Below are 21,640 nucleotides of genomic sequence, written 5' to 3' on the forward strand. Positions count from 1 at the left end.
GATGGGGTTAAGAAATGGTCTACTCAGGCCAATGCAGGCAAAGAAAAGAGCATAAGTGTATAGTGTTCGCTCAGCCCATCCCCCTTCTATAGCACTGAGGGGAGGAGGCGACAGGCCTTTCCCGGTTTTACACTGGTTTCTCAGAGTCCTTACTAACTCCCCTCTTCCTTCTGCGGCATCTTTAGGGTACTATTCAGAGGAAGGCGCCAGCCCTTTAAGTACATTATCATCTTGTCACTTTCTGCTTTAATTTTACATTTCATTAAAAAATATGTGAGATGTAAAACTCAGTTCTTCCGTTGCACTCGCCAGATTTCAAGTACTCAATAATAGTCACATATGGTGCAGATAATATAAAACTTTTCCATCATCGCAGAATGTTCTATTGGACAAGGCTGACCTAGATCCTTACAAGGAAGGGAAATGCATTCCTGCTTCTGACCTGGCCCCTTGCCCCCCACGCAGATCAGAGCACCATCGGTGTCCTGCATCTGGCCCCCTTGACTTTCTGCTTTACGGAAACAGTCTGGGTTTCACCCCCAGCGCCTAGGGCAGTACAATAAATATTTGTGGAAATAGTGGACCCTCGGTCAGTTTTTGCTAAATGTTGAAGACCAGAAGGAAAGCTGGATGGCAGAAATAACCCCTGCGTGCTCTCTTTTATCTCACCTTCCTACCCACTTATCTGCGCCCTCCGCCCCTTACCCCCCTACCCTCCACCCCACCTCCGCAAAACCCCAAACTGTGCGGGACTCTGCTCCAGGTCTCCAAACCATCTTATCTAGTGATGGGATTAATTGTCTGTCTTCCCACTCTCGGCTGCCCAGCGCCTGCACCTAGTAGGTGCTCAGTGAGTATGTGTGGCATGGATTAATGAATGAATGAATGACTCTCCGTTTTCCCACGTCTGCGCAGGGACTTCGGGAGGAGCCACCCTTGGAGGGCTGGGGGGAAAGCCCTCTTCTCCAACCCGGGCCCGCGATGAGGGCTGCGCCCAGGGGAGCGTGCACACAGAGGCCCCGCCCGGGGGCCCGGGGGTCCGGCTGGGCTCGGCCCTCCGGGGCGTGTCCTCCGTGCCGGGGCGCCACCGCCCCGAGAGGCGGGCAGCGGGTGCGCCCGAGCCGCAGCGGCCGCAGAGGGCGGGCGGCAGCCAGCATGGAGCGCGAGCTGGAGGCGCTGTCGGCCCGGCCCGAGCGCCCGGCCGAGCCGCCCTTCCAGGCGCTGGTGGAGGCGGCTGGGGGCCGCGGGCAGGTGCTACTGGTGGGCGAGCTGTGGGAGCGCGAGCAGAGCCGCGCGCTCCTGCAGGACTTCGCAAGAGCGGTGTTCCCGCCGGAGCCAGGCGCGGGCAAGCCAGGCGGCGCGGCTGCAGAGGGCGCAGGGCCCGGGGCGGCGCGCGGGGCGCAGAGGGCTGCGCGGACGACTGGGGCGGCGAGGACGGCGGGGGCGGCGGCTGCGCGCGCCATCCGCTCGCAGCTGGTCTTCGTGCTGTGCCGCGCGTCATCCCTGACCGCCCGGGAGCCGCGGCGCCGCCTGCGGGAGATGCTGCGGGACGTGCGCGGCCGGCGGCGGGCCGGGGCGGCGCTGGTCGGGGTGCTGGTGGCCGAGGCCGGGCCGGAGGACGCGGTGGCGCCGGGGCTGCGGCTGCTGGAGGCGCTGCTGCGCGCCGTGTTCGGCCGCCAGGCGGGAGGTCCCGTGCAGGCGGCCGCCTACTGCCCCGGCCTCCCGTCCTCCTGCCTGGCCGTCCAGGCGGCCGCCTGCAGGGCCCTGCAAGCCGCAGGAGCCGGGCAACCAGGTGAGACTGCGCGGGGCCCGGCGGGGCGCGGGCGGGCGGTAGCTCGGGCACGTCCCCCAAGTTGGACCCCTTTGGCCAGTCCCCCTCATTGAGCACCGAGGTAAACTGAGGCTCAGAGCAGGGAGGTGCCTAGAGCCAGGCCGCGCAGCTAGCAGAGAACAGGCCCTGCGTAGGGGGTCGAGTCTGTCCCGGAAGGGTCCCGAGTGCACGGGAGATGCCTAGGGGGCGTAGGAAAGCTGAGAGGCCGAGCAGAAGGCAGAGGGAGTGGGTAGAGAGAAGGGATGAATCGGGCAGGGCCGAGATCTAGGAGTTAGGGGGTGGGTGAGGGCGGGGAGAGGAAAAGAGGGTTAGGGAAGGAAATGGGAAAGCCTTGGGATGGGAAAGTTTCAAGGGGGTGGATAGGGGCTAAGGAGATTGGCGGTATCAGGAGCTAAATTCTAGGGCGCTGCGCAGCTAGACATGCGTCGGGAGCCCTAGGAGGGGCGGAGGGGCATGTCCAGCGCGGTGGAGGCTTCTTGGAAGCCCTGGTTTTATTAAGAGGGCAAGGAACGGGTGCTCGGGACTTGGAGAGTGGGGAGGTGAGAGGGACTAAGAGCACATTTTCTAGTGATTTCTGGCCGCCCACCAAGGCTGTGCACCCAACTGCTGTGTCTCTCTGCCTCCCCCAGGTCTGCTGAGGCCACCTTTTCCCTCCACATTCTCCTAAAAGGTGGAAGGGGTTTAAGGGTCTTTTCCCAGCCCCCGTGACTGCTGCCATCAGCAAAAGGGTCAGGATCTCCTTCCTCCTGGAACGCAAGGCTTTACGGGAACTCTCCCGTGTTCTAGGATGAAAACATGCACATTAGGAGTTGCTGCATCTGGCAAACCCAGGAGATCTTTGCTTTCTCTCACTGCCCAGCTGGGCAGCCCTTCACGCCCTCCAGCCTCTTCCTCTTAAGTAGATAATGCAGAGAGTGGCTGTATTGTGTGTCTCCTGGGGTATTGGCGTTGGTCGGGGGGCGGGGGGTCCCAGCAAGGAGACCTGGTACCTGTGATGCTACCAATGTCACATTCACCTGCCAGCCTGGCCTGCCTAGGCGGGTGCGCCTGCCCTAACCCTCCTCCCTTAGGGCGCAATCCCTTTTTTTTGTTGAGGTTGTGATTGTTCTGATTTTGGTTTCAACTGCTTTGCTGACCTGGCCTCCTAGGGAAAGAAGGGAATTCACACACATTTTCTGTACCCTAAAGAGTGCATGCTTTTTCTTTTTTTTAGATGATGTTTTGCTTTGTTGCCCAGGCTGGAGTGGCAGTGGTGCGATCTCGACTCACTGCAACCTCCGCCTCCCGAGTTCAAGCGATTCTCCCATCTCAACCTCCCATGTAGCTGGGACTACAGGCGCCTGCCACCACGCCCAGCTAATTTTTGTATTTTTAGTAGAGACGGGGTTCCGCCATATTGACCAGGCTAGTCTCGAACTCCTGACCTCAAGTGATCCACCCACTTTGGCCTCCCAAAGTGCCAGGATTACAGGCGTGAACTACCACGCCCAGTCCCTCCTAAACTTTTTGTAGACACATTGCTGTTGCCTCAGCCTGAGAGCCTTTTCTCCTCCCTCCTCCTCACCTGGCCAATCCCATTTGTGCATTCAGAACTGGACTTCCTCCTCCAGGAAGGCTTCCTTGACTTTCCCTGCTCCCATTTGCAAGTTCACTGGCGAAATCCCAGAACCCTTTATCGCTTTGCTCTCTGAGCTCTTACCACATGATTTTTCGTTCCCTTGTGAACATGATTTTGTTCTCTTGTGGGTTTAAACACCATCCGCAGTCCCATTTCCTGATACCATGCCTGGCATGCAGAAAGAGTGAATGAATCCTCCCTTCCTTTTAAATAAACACTAATACTTTTGAGATTTTAACACTTTGCAAAGGAATTGTTCTCTACAATGTTAAGCACTTTCCTACTTTTATGAAAACATACTGAACAAAATTAAACCTCACAAATGACTAAAGGTAACGAGTGTAATTATAACTTATAGCCCACTGATTTCTTTGCCGCTTTTGCAATGGACAGCACTATTATCCTCACATCAAATGGATTCATGTCACTAAGATTTCGCTAGTGGTTGCATCTGTTTTTTTAAAGTTTTCTGATTTCTTTCCTCACCGTCTGATGATAATTTTTATTCTAGGTTGCTTGCCTTTTGGCAGTGCCCTTTTACCCAGTTTGTGGTACCTAATCCAGCTGCTTTTGGGTTGAAAAACTAAGGATACAGTCTCATTACATTTGGGCGCAGGTTGAGAGTAAATAGGTCCTGAACAAAGATTATGAACAAGGATTTTCCTTGTTTTGGTTGCCTGAAGTCTTTAAAAAAAAACCAACCAAACAAATAAACAACCTTGTTCCTGTTGACTTTATAGATTACTAAAACATATATCTATTCCTGCCAAGAAAGAGTTTGAACTAAAATCAGAGGGAATGTGCAGCTCTTTGAGTATTTTGTTTGGTGCTATGTAATTGTAATTAATTTCATGTCATTTTCAATGCTTTAGTTTCCCCAACATGGTACCTACATCATAGGGTTTTTGTGAGAATTAAATGAGATAACATAGATAAAGCAAAGCAATCATTTTTAAAGTTCGTTTTTAAAGTACAAAAACCCACCCACTTTTGCAAGTCAGACTTCGTGTTTTTAATCAGACAGTTGAAACTAGAGCAGTTGACAGTTGAGGCTCTTGATTTGCTAAACAAAATCTCTCAGTCTTGTGAAGTGGAAACCATGTGACCCTCTGACTCAGGTTTTGTGTTCTTCCTAGTGGAAGGAGCCTGGGAGAGACCAGCCCTCCCTGGACTGCTGGCCTGCTTTTCCTGGGGTCCCTGGAGCCGGAGGAAGGACCAGGATGTTGCTGCCTGCAGAAGCCCAGCTCATGGTGAGTGCTCCCCGACTTCCTGCACCCTGAGGGCCAGGTGCACGGAATTATGGGAGTGGTCACGTGAACTTGGGGACCTTAGGGACAGAGTGGACCAACATCTATGGAGTGCTTGCCATGTGCCAGGTGTGGGGGTGAGCAATGTGAGGTGCCCATATGCCAGGCAGTGGGCACATGCGCTCGGTCAGGCTGGGTTCTTTCCCCAGGAGTCTCCACCTAATAAAGACAGTATGGGGAGGATTGTAACAAAGGCGTCTCCAGGTGCATGCTGGGGTGCATGGGACCAAACACAGTGAGTCTCCCTGGAGGATCCAGGGAGTGTCCTGGAGCTAGTGACGTTTGAACTGGGGGATGAAGGGATTTTCATAGGCAGAAATGGGAAGGTTTAGAAAAGGAGCACTGAACTAAGGAGTGACAGCATGATGTCATGATCAGACAAGGGACCACCATCGAGAGGCCCCGGGAGTAAGGTGCAGAAGGAAACCAGTGAGGGCCAAGGCTGAAGGGAAGAGTTTGGACCAAATCAGGGTCCCAGATGTGCAGCCTTCAGAAGTAGTGTGCCGTGAGCGATTGCTGAGTGGAGAGATTGGGGTGTGTTTAGAGAGGTGGACTCCAGGAGAGGGAGACACCTCGGCAGAGCCCAGCTAGGAGGAGGCTGCCATGTCCCAGGAGGAGTAACAGGTGACCTGGGCCCGACCTGGGCAGTGGGAATGGAGGGGAGAAAACTCAGCCGGGAGCCACACCTGGGTGGAATCATCAGGCCACTAAATGGAAGTGAGGGAGAAGGGGAAGGGGAAGACACCCCTAGATGTCAATGCTGATGTTAGGGACATAGGAAGCGCACTGATTCTCCCCTTTGCCACATGAGATGCTTTAAGACACCTGCGGATGCCTAAAACCATGGGTAGCACTAAGCCCGACGTATACACTGTTTTTTCCTGTACATACATACCTATGATAAAGCTTAATTTATAAACTAGGCACAGTGAAGACATTTAACAATATATAATAAAAGTTACATGAATGAGGTATCTCTTTGAAAATATCTTATTGGACTGTACCGCAGGTAACTGAAACTGTGGATAGTTATGCCGTGGATGGGAGTGGCTACAGTACTCGGAAGGGTGTAGCCTGCTGAATGGACATAGCCCTGTCCCAAAGTGCACTGAGAAGTATAGCTTTGTTACAGAAACAATGAACGGTGGTTCAAAATTAACTTTCATTGTGCCTCTTGTTTAAGAAAGAAAACCATTAGTTGATGTGTCAGTCTTCATTGCTGCATAAGAAATGATCGCAAGTAGGTCGGGCATGGTGGCTCATGCCTGTAATCCCAGCACTTTGGGAGGCCGAGGTGGGCAGATGACCCGAGGTCAGGAGTTCAAAACCAGCCTGACCAATATGGTGAAACCCTATCTCTACTAAAAATACAAAGTTAGCCAGGCGTGGTGACACATGCCTGTAATCCCAGCTACTCCATCTCAAAATAAATAAATAAATAAATAATTGCAAGCTTCGCAGCTTCAAAGGCACTGATTAGGTCCCTGACTTCTTGCTGGCTGTCAGCTGGGACTGCTCTCAGCTCCGAGGCCCCTGCCATTCCTTGCTCTCACAAGCCCTCTCACAAGAGATCCTCCTTCAGCCAGCAGGAGAACCCCCTCTCCAGTCTGCTAGGAGGGAGTTCATATAACTTAAGGGGTCAAGGGAGTCATTAGCCACTGCGTTTGTCAGAGAGGCACCCTACGCCCCAGAGTGACTAAGCTGTCACATTCACAGAGCCCATCAGACTCAAGGAAGGGCTTTCTAAGGGGCCAGAATCTTGGGGGCTATCTTAGAATTCTGCCTATCATATTTGAAAACTCAAAAAAAAAATAAACAAAAAAAAAAAAAGAAGAAAACAAATGTGAAATACCATTCACTAATTCCATCATGCAGAGATAACTACAATTATATTTTGGGGTACACCATTCTATTTACCTATCTCTCCTTGTGCTATTTAAAATTTAATAAACTCCTATATCATCTTCAAAATGCAGCAGATTTTTAAAATGTTTAATTGCAAAAATGCTAACTTCAACCCCTCTGCCTTCATTTTGGATATACCTGGAAACTAAAGGAGAAAAGATGAAGCAACAGAATCATTAACCATTTTACATAAATTTTGGATAATTTCTCTCTCTGTGGTATGTACAAATCTCATGTAGAAGTGAATGTGTTAAAATGCAAATAGCATTTATGGACTATGTACACACATTGATACTATATGATAAATATAGGATGTCATAATCACATGCATTTATACAATCATGAGTTGCTTAATGACAGGGATATACATTCTGAAAGATACATCTTTAGGGGATTTTGTCATGTGAACACGAAAGAGTGTACTTACAAACCTGGATGGTACAACCTACTACACGCCTATGGCACACGGCATAGCCTGTTGCTCCTAGTCTACAACCCTGTGCAGCAGGTTACGGTCCTGAATATTATGGGCAACTGTAACACAGTGGTAAGTAGCTGTGTGTCTCAACATACCTAAACATAGTAAAGGCGCAGTAAAAATATGCTATCAAAGATCAAAACGGTACATCTGCCTAGGGCACTTACCATGAATGAAGCTTGCAAGGCTGGAAGTTGCTCTGGCTAAGTCAGCAAGTGAGTGGTGAGTGAATGGGAAGACCTAGGACATTACTGTGCACTACTGTTGACTATAGAGACACAGCACACTTAGGCTACACCACATTTATTGTAAAATATTTCTTTCTTCAACAATAACTTAACCTTAGCTGACTGTAACTTTTTTACTTTATAAACTTTTTGATTTTGTAGCCAGGTGTGATGGTGCGTGCCTGTAGTCCCTGCTACTCCAGAGGCCAAGGCAGGAGGATCGCTCAGGCCCAACAGTTCAAGGCTGTAATCCTGCGATTGGACTGCAGCCTACACAACATAGTGAGACTGTCTCAAAAAAAAAAAACCTTTTTAAATTACTAAAAGGGCTTTTTGCCTCTTTTGTAGTAATACTTGGCTTAAAACACAAAACATTGTAGAAATGTACAAAAATACTTTCTTTCTTTATATCCTTATTCAATAAGCTTTTCCTATTTTAATTTTTTTTTTTTTTTTTTTTTTTTGCTAAAAACTAAGACATAAACATGTGCCTTAGCCTACACCTACACACAAGGTCAGGATCATCAGTATCACTGTCTTCTGCCTCCACATCTTGTCCCACTAGAAGGTCTTCAGGGACAATAACACACATGGAGCTGTCACCTCCTACGATAATGCCTTCTTCTGGATACTTCTTGAAGGGCCTGCCTGAGGCAGTTTTACAATTAACTATATATATATGTAAACTTTATATGTGTGTGTGTATATATATATCTTTATATATATACATATATAAGTAGAGGGAGTACACTCTAAAATAATGTTAAAACATGTAGTAGGCTGAGGCTGGCGGATCACTTGAAGTCAGGAGTTCCAAACCAGCCTGGCCCGCATGGTGAAACCCCATCTCTACTAAAAATACACAAATTAGCTAGGCGTGGTGGCACTGCCTGTAATCTCAGCTACTTGGGAGGCTCAGGCAGGAGAACTGCTTGAACCTGGGAGGCAGAGGTTGCAGTGAGCCGAGATTTTGCCAATGCACTCCAGCGGCATTGCTCTCTCTCTCTCTCTCTCTCTCCCCCCATATATATGTGTATATATATGTATATATATGGAGAGAGAGAGAACAGTAACAGTCATTTCTTTTTTTTTTTTTTTTTTTTTTTTTTTTGAGACGGAGTCTCGCTCTGTCGCCCAGGCTGGAGTGCAGTGGCGCGATCTCGGCTCACTGCAAGCTCCGCCTCCCGGGTTCACGCCATTCTCCTGCCTCAGCCTCCCGAGTAGCTGGGACCACAGGCGCCCACAACCGCGCCCGGCTAATTTTTTGTATTTTTAGTAGAGACGGGGTTTCACCGTGGTCTCGATCTCCTGACCTTGTGATCCGCCCGCCTCGGCCTCCCAAAGTGCTGGGATTACAGGCGTGAGCCACGGCGCCCGGCCTCATTTCTTATTATTATCAAGTATTGTCTACATTGTCCACGGTATATAACTGTATGTGCTAGACTTTTGTATGATTGGCAGTGCGGTAGGTTTCCACCAGCATTGCCACAAACATGTAAGTAATGCTTTGTACTGCAACATCAGGACAGCTACAAGGTTACTAGGTGACAGGAATTTTTTAGCTGTGTTTCAATCTTTTTTTTTTTTTTTTTTTTGCAATGGAGTCTTGCTCTGTTGCCCAGGCTGGAGTGCAGTGGCGCAGTCTCGGCTCACTGCAAGTTCCGCCTCCCGAGTTCACGCCATTCTCCTGCGCCTCGGCCTCCCGAGTAGCTGGAACTGCAGGCGCCCACCACCACACCTGGCTAATTTTTTGTATTTTTAGTAGAGACAAGGTTTCACTGTGTTAGCCAGGATGGTCTCAATCTCCTGACCTTGTGATCCGCCCGCCTTGGCCTCCCAAAGTGCTGGGATTACAGGCATGAGCCACCATGCCCGGCCAGCTGTGTTTCAATCTTATGGGACCACTCTCTTATTAAGGTTCATAATTGACCAAAATGTCATTATGTTGCACATGACTGTACTTACTGTTTTGGAATCTTCTTTCTTCATCAATAACATACTATAACTGCCTTCCACAGCAATAATTATATGTCAATAACATATTTTCTTTTTTGAGGTAATTCTAGATTAACACGCAGTGGCAAGAAATCATACAGAAATCCCAGCACTTTGTGAGGCCGAGGCAGGAGGACAGCTTGAGCTCAGGAGTTCGAGACCAGCATGAGTGACACAGTGAGACCCCGTCTCAAAAAACAAAAAAGGAAATCACACAGAGAGATCCTGCGTACACTTTGCCCAGTTTCCCCCAATGGTAACATTTTGCAAAACTGTAGTGCAATAGAACAAACGGGATATTGACATTGGCACAATCCACAGATCTTATTCAGATTTCCCCAATTTTACTTCTATTCAATGTGTGTGTGTGTGTGTGTGTGTGTGTGTGTGTGTGTGTGTGTTTAGGTCTGTGGAATTTTATGTATTATCTTTAATGCCTGAATCCCATTATATGAGTGAGCCATAGTTCACTCAACCAGTCCCATTGTTGGACATTGAATCAGGATACTTTCAACTGCAAGTAAAGATACCATGACTCACACTAACACAAGCAGTAAGAGAAATCATTATCTCACCTAAAAGACAGTCCAGAGGTGGAGTCAGCTTCAGAGTTGGTTGATTCAGGGGGTCAGGGACCCCAGCAAGGACCCAGGCTTGCTCTTTCTCTCTGTTGGGCCATCTTCAGTGTCAGTTTCATCCTTAGGCCAGTAGCAAGATAGCTCCAGCAGGTCCACTAATTATTCCTAATTATTTTCTTAGGATAAAATCCTAGAAGTGAAATTTGTGGGTCAAAGGGTATGTACATTGTTAAGGTTTTTGATATGTATTTTGTTTTAGTTTTTAACTAGATATTTGCTGGGGCCAACTTTCTCCTTTTCCTTCCTAGATAACTCACTCATAACCTTTCTCTTCTGATTCAGTGATTTCTTCTCCTGTGTTCCAGAAAACTTCCAGGAACCTGAGGAGGAGCTGGCACTAACAGCCGTATTTCCCAATGGAGACTGTGAGGACCTTGGAAGGGGGTCAGAAGCCTGTGATGGAGTTGTCCACACTCCTGCTGAGCCCACTGGAGAATCAAGATGAAGGCTGGACCCTTGGGCTGTCCCTGGCTCTAACCTACAGGCTGGGGGTTGGCTCCCTCTCACTGGCCCCCAGGTCTCCATGGAGACTACAGAAAGCCCCGCCTGCTGGAGGCCTGCCACACTCACAGTTACCAGCTAGACGGTGGGACTTACTAGGACAAGCAGGACCTAAAACAGTGTCTCCCCGGGGAACCTACTCCCCACCCAGCATTTGCTGAGTCTGATCGCAGGGAGGTTATTTTGTCTCTCTTGCTCGGTTTCTCTGAGCCACTGAGACAGATAGCTCTCTGCTTTGAGGCTCTGCAGAGCTGTGGCATCCCATGGTGTGTTTGCAGTGTTCCGGGCACATGCATGGGCACCAATCATTGAGAGTGCAGCTGGGAAGAATTCTGGGCCAGAAGTCATCAGAGCTGAGGTGTGGCCTTACACATGTCACTTAGTCTCTGGGCCTTCTGTTTCACAAATGCATGAGGGGGCCACCAGCCCAGTGACTTTAAACCAGGGGCAGCTTGTCCCTCCAGGCAGCACTGGAAACGTGTGTGTGTTGAGGGGGTCACAGTGACTGTGGGGGCACACCTGGTATCTAGTGGACGTCCCACAATGTGCAGAACAGTCTCCGACAGCAAAGAATTGGTCCATTCAATGCCAGTTGTAGTACCTTTGAGACATTCTGGCTGAGCCAATGCCTTCTCCCTGTCACGGTCCCCCAGAGCACAGAGGGTCAGGCTTCCCTGGACCTTGGCTCCCAGAGCAAGCCAAAATAAAGACCACACTGTTGCCCTGGGGGCTTGTCGGGCCAGGGCCAAGAAGGTCTGTGTGCCTCAGGGCGGGGACAGAAATAGCCATGCATGCCTGGGAGAACAAAGAGCCTCTTTCTTTCTCATGTTGACATCGACTTTCTGTGCCAAGTCCTCTGGGTATAAGGATGCTAGGGAATTCCTATAGGCACCAAACAGAAGGAAAGCCAGGGGCTTGGACTACTGGGTATGGACTTGCTGTAGGTCTCAGGTCCGAGCCTAAGCTTATTGCAGACACAGCCCCGCTGGGTTCTGTGTTTCTGTGGGGTTCTGGAATCCCTTCCTGTGTGTCCGTGAGTCTGACAGAACCGATGATGTTCCCTTAGAGCCGGGAAATCCATGTGTTTACTCGCAGAGGGAACTCACCATTACCTCCCTTGTCTTCTTTGCCTGCCTTGGAGAAATCCAGAGTCTTCGGAATGGCAAAGGCAGCTCCTGGATTTCCCTGGAGGGGAGGCACTAGCTGAGGGAAGTAGCTCCCTTCATTCATGATGCACAGTTTACTCAGGAGACACACAACTGTGCCTACTATTTGCTCAGTGCCCTGCAAGGTGCTGCCTAACTTTGATTCGTTATTTCAGCTGTCTCCAAGATGGTGCCAAATGGTGCAATGGGAAACCTGTTTTGGTTGGGGGGGCTCTATATCACTGGCCCCAGAACTCCCGGCTGCCAGGGTAGCCCCTACCGCCAGCCCCTTGCCCCTGGACAGCAATGGGTCTCACCTTTAGCCTCTGCCCCCAGTTCTGGTCTGACCCAACAGAGGGGCTCTGTGATATTGAGGAGGGGCCCTTCTGCTCTGTGCCTCAACCTATTCTCCCTAATAGGGAGTCTAATCCTATTCCTTCCCTGCCTGATGAGGATGGTATGAGGACGAGCAGGACGGCATCTTATTTGGGGTTTTTTTTTTTGGCAGTGGGCCTCATTTTAATCCTGCAGGACTACCTGCCAGTAGATCCATCCAGCTGCTTCCTTGTAGACAAGAATGAGCTCAATGAATTGTGATTCACTGATTTTATTGATTTTGTTTTAAAACAGGGAGACTGGTATGTTTGAAGCTGCTATCATTTTCTATTTCTTTTTTTTCTTTTTTTTTTTTTTTTTTTTTTTTTGAGACGGAGTCTCGCTGTGTCACCCAGGCTTGGAGTGCAGTGGCGCGATCTCGGCTCACTGCAAGCTCCGCCTCCCGGGTTTACGCCATTCTCCTGCCTCAGCCTCCGAGTAGCTGGGACTACAGGTGCCCGCCACCACACCCGGCTAGTTTTTTGTATTTTTAGTAGAGACGGGGTTTCACCATGTTAGCCAGGATGGTCTCGATCTCCTGACCTCGTGATCCACCCGCCTCGGCCTCCCAAAGTGCTGGGATTACAGGCTTGAGCCACCGCGCCCGGCCCATTTTCTATTTCTTATTTTCTTTGTAATCACCTTGTTAAAGTTTTCTTATTTGGTGGGAGAGGGAGCTTTGTTTAAGTGTGGAATTTGCCTAGGGCAGAAGTTATAAGGCTTCATAACCTTTTGTATGTATTGACAATATTTGAAACTCGGGAGATTACGTATAAAAAATACCTAGTTTTCTGGGTGGAGGATGGGGCATGCTGTCATCTCAAGTCTGCTGCGGCTCACCCCCACCACCATTACCCCTCCCCCACCCTTCCCATCCCCCACTGCACTTCACTCATGGAGGACGTCTGCCCGGTGCTGGTCCAGGCGGGCATGTGAGTTTGTAGCCTCTGCTCCAAAGGATGGTTTACACATTTTCATTTTCATTACCTTCAGTATTCCTGTGAATGGTTCAAGAGAGAAAGTCTTTGTTTACTAAGATTTGGGTTCTCCCTCCCAAGTGACAATAAAGGGCTGAGATCCATCTCAGCTTCTTTGAGATGTGGTCACCATAGGCATCATCATTGTAGGGGCAGTCTCGTTGCTGTCTTCTAGCAGACAGAAGAGTTAGGTGCCAGAAAGGACAATCTTGACGGTGGGTCCCTTCCCTGAAGGACTCTAAGAAGGCATAAAGGTTGGGGTGGAGGGTGGTGTGTGAAGGAGGAGGCCCTTGATTAGGTCAGTGGTCCCTGGGAGCCCTCCTCCAGAGGCTTCCAGCCGGGTGACAGTCTGGGCTCTCGGGTACTGATCTTTCTAATATGGCAGTGGTTGTGGTGCTTCTGACTTGAATTGGAAATTCCCATATCTAATAAAACCGAGAAGTACCTCGTTGATATCTTATTGAAAGCAAAATGGATCTTCTTCATTCTCATAAGGGGCTCCTAACCGGGACCCTGGAGAGCAGGGAAGCTTGGCAGATGGTGGAAATCTGTGGCCTGAAAGCCTCCCAACCTCTGCCCTGGACGACATCTCCCCTGCCCTGCCAGCTGGGATTAAAAAACCTGTAGCCAAAAGCATAAGTACGTATTTAGAAAACGATTTTTACATTTTTATAGAGACAGGGTCTCACTACGTTGCTCAGGCTGGTTTCAAACTCCTGGGCTCAAGTGATCCTCCCACCTCAGCCTCCCAAAGTGCTGAGATGAGAGGCATGAGCTACTGGCCAGATTTTTGAAAAGATAGCATTCAGCTTATGATACAACGGTGTGTGTGTGAGCGTGTGAGCACACACATGCATGTTTAACCAGAGCTAAAACAACCTTAACTGAGTCTCAGAGAATGCTTTCTACTATTTGGGTCACACTTTTTCTCCTCTCAAAGTGTTTGTCTCCAAACTTTAGTGCACAAGAGTCCCTTGGTTGTCAAACCCAAAACTTAAGGCAAGCCTGCAAAGGGGCCAGGAGCTGAGCCCACCTACACTAGCAGAGAACCGTGGATTCAGCCTTGCTGGAGAAGGCGAAGGAGTGCTTAGTTAACTTGAAAGCAGCCTGTGCTTCAAAGTGTAGCAAAGCAAAGCTGCAGGCTTTATTCCCTGGGGTCAGGAGGCCTGGACTTTGTCCTGTTTGTATGGCAAACATAGCCAGCCCAGTGAGTGAGTGCAGGAAGCTGGCTGTTTGTGTCCAAGGGCTGCATAACTGCTTCTGACCTGGTTTTGTGTGTTAGTGGATCAAGGATTGGGACAGAGGCGGAATTTGGCCTGAGCAGCCTGCCACTTGTGTAACCTTGGAGCTCAGGAAGAAATGAGGTGCAAGGCAGGGTGGATAGCCAGGATCCCACATGGACCCTTCAGATGCTTTTGGTCTGAGCCAGAGCCCTCTGGGTCGCTTATATTTGGGGCTGCCTAATTGGGACTGGAGGCAGAGGTGGCCATACTGGGACATGTCATGGTTCACACTGTAGTGCGGACCAGGATGTGGGGTAGCTCAGGTCCAAACCAGGGCTGGGCGCTGAGGCCACTGTGGGGCTGTGGTTTTGGCAAGGGTGAGAACCCGCTCTGGTGTCCTCCCTGGGCTCCCCAGCCCCAGCTGGGACTCCTGCCACAAATGCAGACCGAGGACTGCCTGTTCTTTGACCAGTGAAATTCAGAGACCCTCAAGGAAGGCTTGTTGTTGTCCTCGTCTGCACTCGCTTAGTAATTAGGTGCCTCGCTTAGTCCTGTGACCAAGCCTGATTTTGAGTCGTGGTTACAGAAACTTAGTTTGTGTCTTGTAGCCCTGAGTTCCTCCTCTTCCTCACCAGTTAACAATATCTCAGAGCAGGGTGTTGTCCTGAATCATTACCCCAACCCCAGCCTAAGCTCACCCTGACCACCACTGTCCCAGCTATATCACTGGCTCCAGAACTCCTGGCTGCCAGGGTAGCCCCCGCCCCCAGCCCCTTGCTCCTAGACAGGAGGGAGTGGGTCTCACCTTTAGCCTCTGCCCCCGGTTCTGGTCTGACCCAGCATATGGCAGCTCCAAAGAGCGGACAAAACCTTGAAGCAAGGCCAAAGGGCCAGGCCTGAATGGGAGGTCAGAGGGAAGAAGGCCCAGGAGAAGGTCTAAGCCAACCCTGTCTAAAAGGAATCTAACGCAGGCACGTAGGTAGCTTTCTATGGTGGCCACATTAGAAAAAAGTAAAAAGAAACAGATAAAATTAATTTTAATCATACATTTCATTTAGCCCAATATATCTAAAATATCATTTCAACTGTAAATTATCAAGACATTCTGCCCTTTGTTTTGCATATTGTCTTTGAATCCCATGAGAAGTTTACACTTAGAGCCCAATTCAAATATTACATTTTCATCAGAAAAACTTTATCTGTATTTAGATTTCATTAAATGTACACATCCTCAAATTGTTTCAAATATACTCAAAGGTTTTGCAGCTATGGAATTAGTATCTATTTTTAAATTTCAATTAATTAAAGTTTAGAATGCATTTCCTCAGATGCACTAGCCACATTGCAGCTGCTCCATAGCACTTATGGCTGGTGGCTACTGTATTGGACAGCACCCCTTGAGAACAGGGGAGGCCTGGCGCGGTGGCTCATGCCTATAATCACAGCACTTTGGGAGGCCGAGGTGGGTGAATCACCTGAGGCCAGGAGTTCAACACCAGCTTGGCCAAGATAGTGAAACCCCATCTCTACTAAAAATACAAAAATTTGCCAGACATGATAGCAGGCACCTGTAATCCCAGCTACTGGAGGCTGAGGCAGAGAATCGCTTGAACCCGGGAGGCAGAGGTTGCAGTGAGCCGAGATTGCGCCACAGCACTCCAGCCTGGGTGACAGAGCGAGACTCCGTATCAAAAAAAAAAAAAAAAAAAAAAAAAAAAAAAAACGGGAAACAGGTGAGAGGCCTGTCTTGGGGTTCATTGTGATTCCTGCGGCATTTGCCTCCACAGTCACCCAGAGCTTGCTGGTCACCCCAGACCCTTGGGCAAGGGCAGGACAGCGGCGTCCAGGAGTCGGCTTGGGCAGGGCAGCCTTCCAATTGCCCAAAATATGCGCCCTCCTGGACACCATCCTTGGAAGAGAACCTAGTTCCTTACCGATCCTTTCGAACCTCAGTCCACCCAGACCAATTCCAGCCTTGATGAGGCATTTCCCTCTGACCCAGCACCCACCCATGGGAGGCCCGTGTCTCGCGGCTGCGTTTCGCCTCTCTGCTCCCATGAATAAATGCTTTTACTCTAAAAACATGTGGCACGCGTGTTGTACGTGAAACAGCCACCAGCCTCGTGCTGAGTAGCCATAAAATCCGTGGTGTATTGAGCGCTGCGCTGCGCGTCCCGGCGGCCCTGCCAGGTAGGTGGATCCAGCCATCCCTTTTCCTTTTGCGGGAGAAGCTGGGCTCGGGGTACTCCCGCGGCCACAGCGCTGCGCTGCGAAGTGGCAGAGCACGGATTTGATTCCCGGGCTCCCGGGCTCCACGGGCCTCCCCTTTCCACCTTATCTCCGTGCAGCTCAACAGGCAGTCGAGCTCGATTCTTGCTTGACGGGAGAACGGAGCCCTTCTAAAACCCGGGACTTGAATGCCTGCAGGCTGCGCGGTGCGGTAGGGGCGGTCACAGCTTCCTCCCAGCGCCCGCCTCCTAGGAGGCATTGCGCCCACTAGAGGGCGCCGCGGGGAGATGCTCTGGGCAGCTCGGAAACCACGGTGGCCTCGCCGGGAAAGAGAGCGCATAACCCAGGGTCAGGCACCGCCGCGATTTCCTCCCCGAACCCTGACAAGGCTCCCAGCCCAGCCGATACCTGTGTGAGGCCACAGCTGACCTTGATTGGGCTTTAAGAAGTTTTGTGTCACTCAACTTTGGAGGGAGGTTGTTTCTAAACCGAGCACATCCTAAGAATTCTTTCCATGATTTCACTATGTTCTAAAAAATAGAGCTCATTTTAGAGTCTTGGACACGGCAGGGGTTTCAGAACCGTAGGTCTGAGTTCTAGCCCTGTGCCAATAACTAAATGACCGGGTATTCATCCGATCATCCGAGAAACATTTATTGAGCACCTATTATGTGCCCAATAACTGCTAGTTACTCTAGTGGGCAGTGAGATGAATTACCCAAGATGTGGCATTGCCCTTGAGTAGTTCCTTGCCTAGTTGGGACTGGGGCAAGGAGATGTGATACCAGCTGTGTGGAGTAAAGGCTTTAAGGGAGCCCATGGTGGGCTGGGCCAAGAAAGGCTTCCTGGAGGAGGTGCCGCCTGACTGAGACTCAAAGTAAGTGGTGTTAACCTGGAGTGTGGGGGAGAGAGCCTTGACGACAGAGACACGAGCAGGTACAAAGGTCAGCGACAAGGTACATGGCCATGTGGCCACTCTGGGAGCTTCAGGGGTTCAGGATGGCTGGAGTGTGGCACGCCAGAGCCACACTGCAGACACATGAAGATAGTCCCACCATCCTGGAGGAGAAAGTCATGCTCATGTTGGTTCTGATCATGCTCCTGGCTGGCTGTGAAGAGTGGACCGAAGGCTTCTGGGACTGTAAGCAGGAAGTCAAGGCTGTAGGAGGCAGTCGTGGTCTGGAAAGAAGATGGGGAGGCAACTATTGGGTCATGGAGTGAGGATGGGAGAGGCCGGTGTGAGAGATTAAAGAGGAGATCTGGTGCTGACTGTTGTGGGAGAAAAGAAGAGTCAGATTTCTGTTGCAGTGGCTGATGGATGTCCTTCACCCACACTGAGGTCAAGGAAGGAGACACACAACTCCGGGGTCACAACAGCGGGCACAACTTTGAGGTCACTGAGTTGAAGGAGCCTGTGACTCCACCAAGCAGAGATGCCCGGGAGGTGTGTGAGTCTCAGGAGAGAGGGCAGGGCAGTAGAGACACGTTGTATGAGCCACCACCTTGTGCACAGCAGCCAATGGCATTTCACTCTCACAGGGGATGCAGGGAGTGAGAAGGCGGCTATGGACAGAAACACAGAAGAAAGACGCAAAAAAAAAAAAAAAAATAGAGTCCAAGATGGGGACTGAAGGTTGAAGGAGCAGAATTAATCAGAGTTGAGTTTCAAAAAGATTGCTCTGGCTAAAGAATGCAGAATGGACTGGAGAGGGAGAAGCCACAGGCCTGGGCCAGTCACCCAGGAGGGAGAACAGAATCCTCCGGGGGAAGGAGCCTGATGTCTGCGTCCAAGCTTCTTACCTTTTGCCCATCTCACAGGTTCACGTGAGGCTCACACGGGTTTGTGGCAATGACACACACAACATCCAAGTGGAAGACAGGATTGTCCTCTCATACAGAATGCCTTCTCCTTGAAGAGCAGAGGTGGCACGTTGACCACCTCTCTGTTTTAAAACATGTTGAATTAGTAGCCAACATTTAAAATTCTGGGGATATTGCATGAAATTCTCATTTCTGGCTTCTCTTAGAAAAAAACATAGGTCTTCCAACTGTCACCCTGCATTCTTAGCAGGAACTGAGTAGCAGTTGCTCTCTTTAGATGGGACACTCACTTTTTTTTTTTTTTTTTTTTGATGGAGTCTCACTCTATCGCCAGGCTGGAGTGCAATGGTGCGATCTCGGCTCACTGCAATCTCCGCCTCCCAGGTTCAAGCGATTCTCCTGCCTCAGCCTTCCAAGTAGCTGGGAATATAGGCAGCCACCATCACACCTGGCTAATTTTTGTTTTTAGTAGAGATGGGGTTTCACTATGTTGGCCAGGCTGGTCTCGAACTCCTGACCTCAGGTGATCCACCCACCTCGGCCTCCCAAAGTACTGGGATTACAGTTGTCAGCCACTGTGCCCTGCCAGTCACTCACTCTTTATCACAGTCCCCACCACCCCCTAGTGCCTCCTTGACACTGTTAGTTGCCATTCGCCATCCTGTGGAGCTTGTATTTTCTTTTGCTGGGCCTGCTTTACTCATTTTCATTACCTGTTGGCATTTGTTTGTGAATCCTCTAGGGGTTTGGGGCACACAGGTGTCTTCATGTGAGGGCTTGGTAGAAGTGCCTCTGTAGAGCCGGGTGCAGTGGCTCACGCCTGTAATCCCAACACTTAGGGAGGCCGAGGTGGGCAGATCATGAGGTCAGTAGATTGAGACCATCCTGGATAACACGGTGAAACACTGTCTCTACTAAAAATACAAAAATTAGCCAGGTGTGATGGCACGTGCCTGTAGTCCCAGCTACTCAGGAGACTGAGGCAGGAGAATCGTTTGAACCCAGGAGGTGGAGGTTGCAGTGAACCAAGATCGCGCCACTGCACTCCAGCCTGGGTAGCAGAGGGAGATTCTGTCTCAAAAAAACAGAAGTGCCTCTGTAGAATGACACCCCAAGTAATCTGTTTCCTTTGCATGCACATCTTCTCGAGCCCTGCCTTTCAATCCAAGCCACAGGCTCTTCAAAAGTGTTCAATAATTATGTTTAATATATTTTAAACAGCCACAGTTTAAGAATTCTAACTTTTTTTTAAAAAAAAACTCACACATAGAACAAAATGTGTTATCAAGCACATTTAATTCGCTGGCAGCCACAAGACATTGATTGTGCCCCTAGGTTAGGTAGAAGGCCGTAGAAATGAACTTGCCATCGCTGTCCGATTGAAGAGTTTAACTTGATAGTGCATGGCCAGTGGCTGAAAAAATGCTACCGTTTGCCACTATTCTTTGTCAAGACTTTCTCAGTACTGACTCTTGAAATAAATTGGCTTACTGAAGCTAGTATAAGACTGCAAATGGCCATTGCAACTGCCATTTCAAATTTCTGAAGATGTATTAGAAGCGAAGAACCCACTGCCGTCAGGGCAAAAGAGGACCTAGGGAGATAGAAGGAAAGAATGGAAGACATTTTTTCTCTCTTGGAAAGGCTTTCACCATGTAACTACTGCACATTTTAATACACTGACAACACTGGACATTATTCCAAAAGTAAGTAAAAACCTTCATTGTTTAACTTTATAATAAGCCAATGATTACTTGTGGATTCATTATGATAATAAAGCACTTCTGTGGGGATTTTCTTTTTTTTTTTTTTATGATGGGTTTTGCTTTAGAAAACAATTGAAAGCCACTTTTTTAAAAAAACGCTGTCTGCCGCTGCCCCAATTCCCCAAGTATTGGCTGGTGGGGGATGTGCTGCAGCGAGACCTCCCACCAGCAGGTGGCACTGCGCGCAATGCTCGCACCTCCCCTCAACACCCTTTCTCTCAGCAATGGCGGGTGATGATGGGGTCCTCTCTTTATAGGTGTGGCCATTCTAATGCCTGACCTCAGATGCAGACCAGTATTCCCACCGCGCGGTACTCCTGACCTCGAGGAGGTTTACAGACAACAATGGTGTTCTCCGTTTACCCTTCCGCGAGAACTGGGGAGTAGACCGCGGCGCAGAAGACGCAGTCCCGGGGAGAATTCGCGCCGGGCGGCAGGCGGGGCGGCGGGCAGCCCCGGGGCGGGAGGGGTCCTGGCGAGAAGAGAGCCGGCGGCCTGAGGAGGCGACTGACTGAGCAGCGCACCCGCGGAGCGAGGAGGCGCGGTGAACTGAGCGGGTCCTGAGCTGACAGATACACTGCGCAGCTGAAACAGCGAGGGAGCCGACGGGCGAGTGAGGGGCGCAGCCATGATCACCTCGGCCGGTGAGTGCGGCTCGGAGCCAGCGCCTGGAGGGAGGAGCCGCCGTCGCGCCGGCTTTTAGCTGAGTCAGGGCCGGTGACTGGGCACCTCCCGGTGGAGCGCTGGCCTGGGCAGCTTCTCGCTGCCTAAGGCCCACCTCCGGGCCGGGGGCTGGGAGTCTGATCAGGCCACTGCTTGCTTCTCTGGCTTAAGGGAATCGAGCCGGGTCGACCGCCTTGGCATCCTTCCCCAACCACACCCCAGCACCAGGACCCGAGGGGCTTCCTGGGCCTTCCCCCTACCCCCAAAGGGTTTCCCTTTTTTCTCTGTCTCCCATTCTTGGCCGTGTGAGGTCGTCCAGCCCCAGTTCTTCCCCGCAGGGGGTCGGGGTGGGATGGGCCCCTGTGCCATTGAATAGTATGGCAACCCCCTGGCCAGGCAGCCTAACAGCTACACAAGTGTTTCTGGACGTGGCCGAGCTCCTTTCTCCTTAGAATGAAACCTGGAATTAGGTTTGAGATGGCTCATTTCTGGGTCCGACCCAAGGGTGTTCATTCAAAACAGATAGATAACTTTTGGGTTCGGTGAAGACCCTGAAGACGCCTTGGAGATACCTTTATACTGCGAGCCTACTTACCCTTTCGAGGTTATGTGCTCAGTCTGTTGATTGTACATTCAAGAAAGGTGGATGGATCTGCGGAGCAGGTTTCATACACGCAAACCATTGCATAGGTAGATTCACGTAGTGACTTTTGCAATGGAGTAAGTTACAGAGATCAAGTTTCAATTGAGACTTCAGCTCCCCCGACAGGTTGACTTGCTTGTAGCTGTCCAGAGCCTTGGTACTTTTTTCCCTTGCCTGCTTACATACCCTTTTCTCATTTTCCTACTCTGTGCTTGACCCACGAAAAAAAAGCATTTTATTGTAAACAAACTGGTGAGCAGAAGACAGTAATCTGAATGGTAAGGCGATCGAAAGTTTA

General features: G+C 50.2%; 2 protein-coding genes across 2 annotated transcripts in view; both read left to right on the top strand.

The window, feature by feature from the left end:
* Nucleotides 1-1,112: 1,112 nt before the first annotated feature.
* On the top strand, nucleotides 1,113-13,457 carry C12H2orf72 (chromosome 12 C2orf72 homolog). The gene is made up of 3 exons (XM_001105236.5): nucleotides 1,113-1,792; nucleotides 4,586-4,699; nucleotides 10,305-13,457. Exons 1-3 carry the CDS (start codon nucleotides 1,156-1,158, stop codon nucleotides 10,442-10,444), a joined length of 891 nt encoding a protein of 296 aa, XP_001105236.4. The 5' UTR covers nucleotides 1,113-1,155; the 3' UTR covers nucleotides 10,445-13,457.
* A 7,073-nt stretch (nucleotides 13,458-20,530) lies between these two features.
* Nucleotides 20,531-21,640, top strand: part of PSMD1 (proteasome 26S subunit, non-ATPase 1) — a 122,278-nt gene continuing 121,168 nt past the window's right edge. The window contains 1 exon segment of the mRNA NM_001257805.1: nucleotides 20,531-20,680. Within this exon segment, the coding sequence (NP_001244734.1) occupies nucleotides 20,665-20,680 (16 nt within the window). The 5' untranslated portion in view covers nucleotides 20,531-20,664.

Source organism: Macaca mulatta, chromosome 12 (genome assembly GCF_049350105.2).
Source record: "Macaca mulatta isolate MMU2019108-1 chromosome 12, T2T-MMU8v2.0, whole genome shotgun sequence".
Lineage (NCBI taxonomy): Eukaryota > Metazoa > Chordata > Mammalia > Primates > Cercopithecidae > Macaca > Macaca mulatta.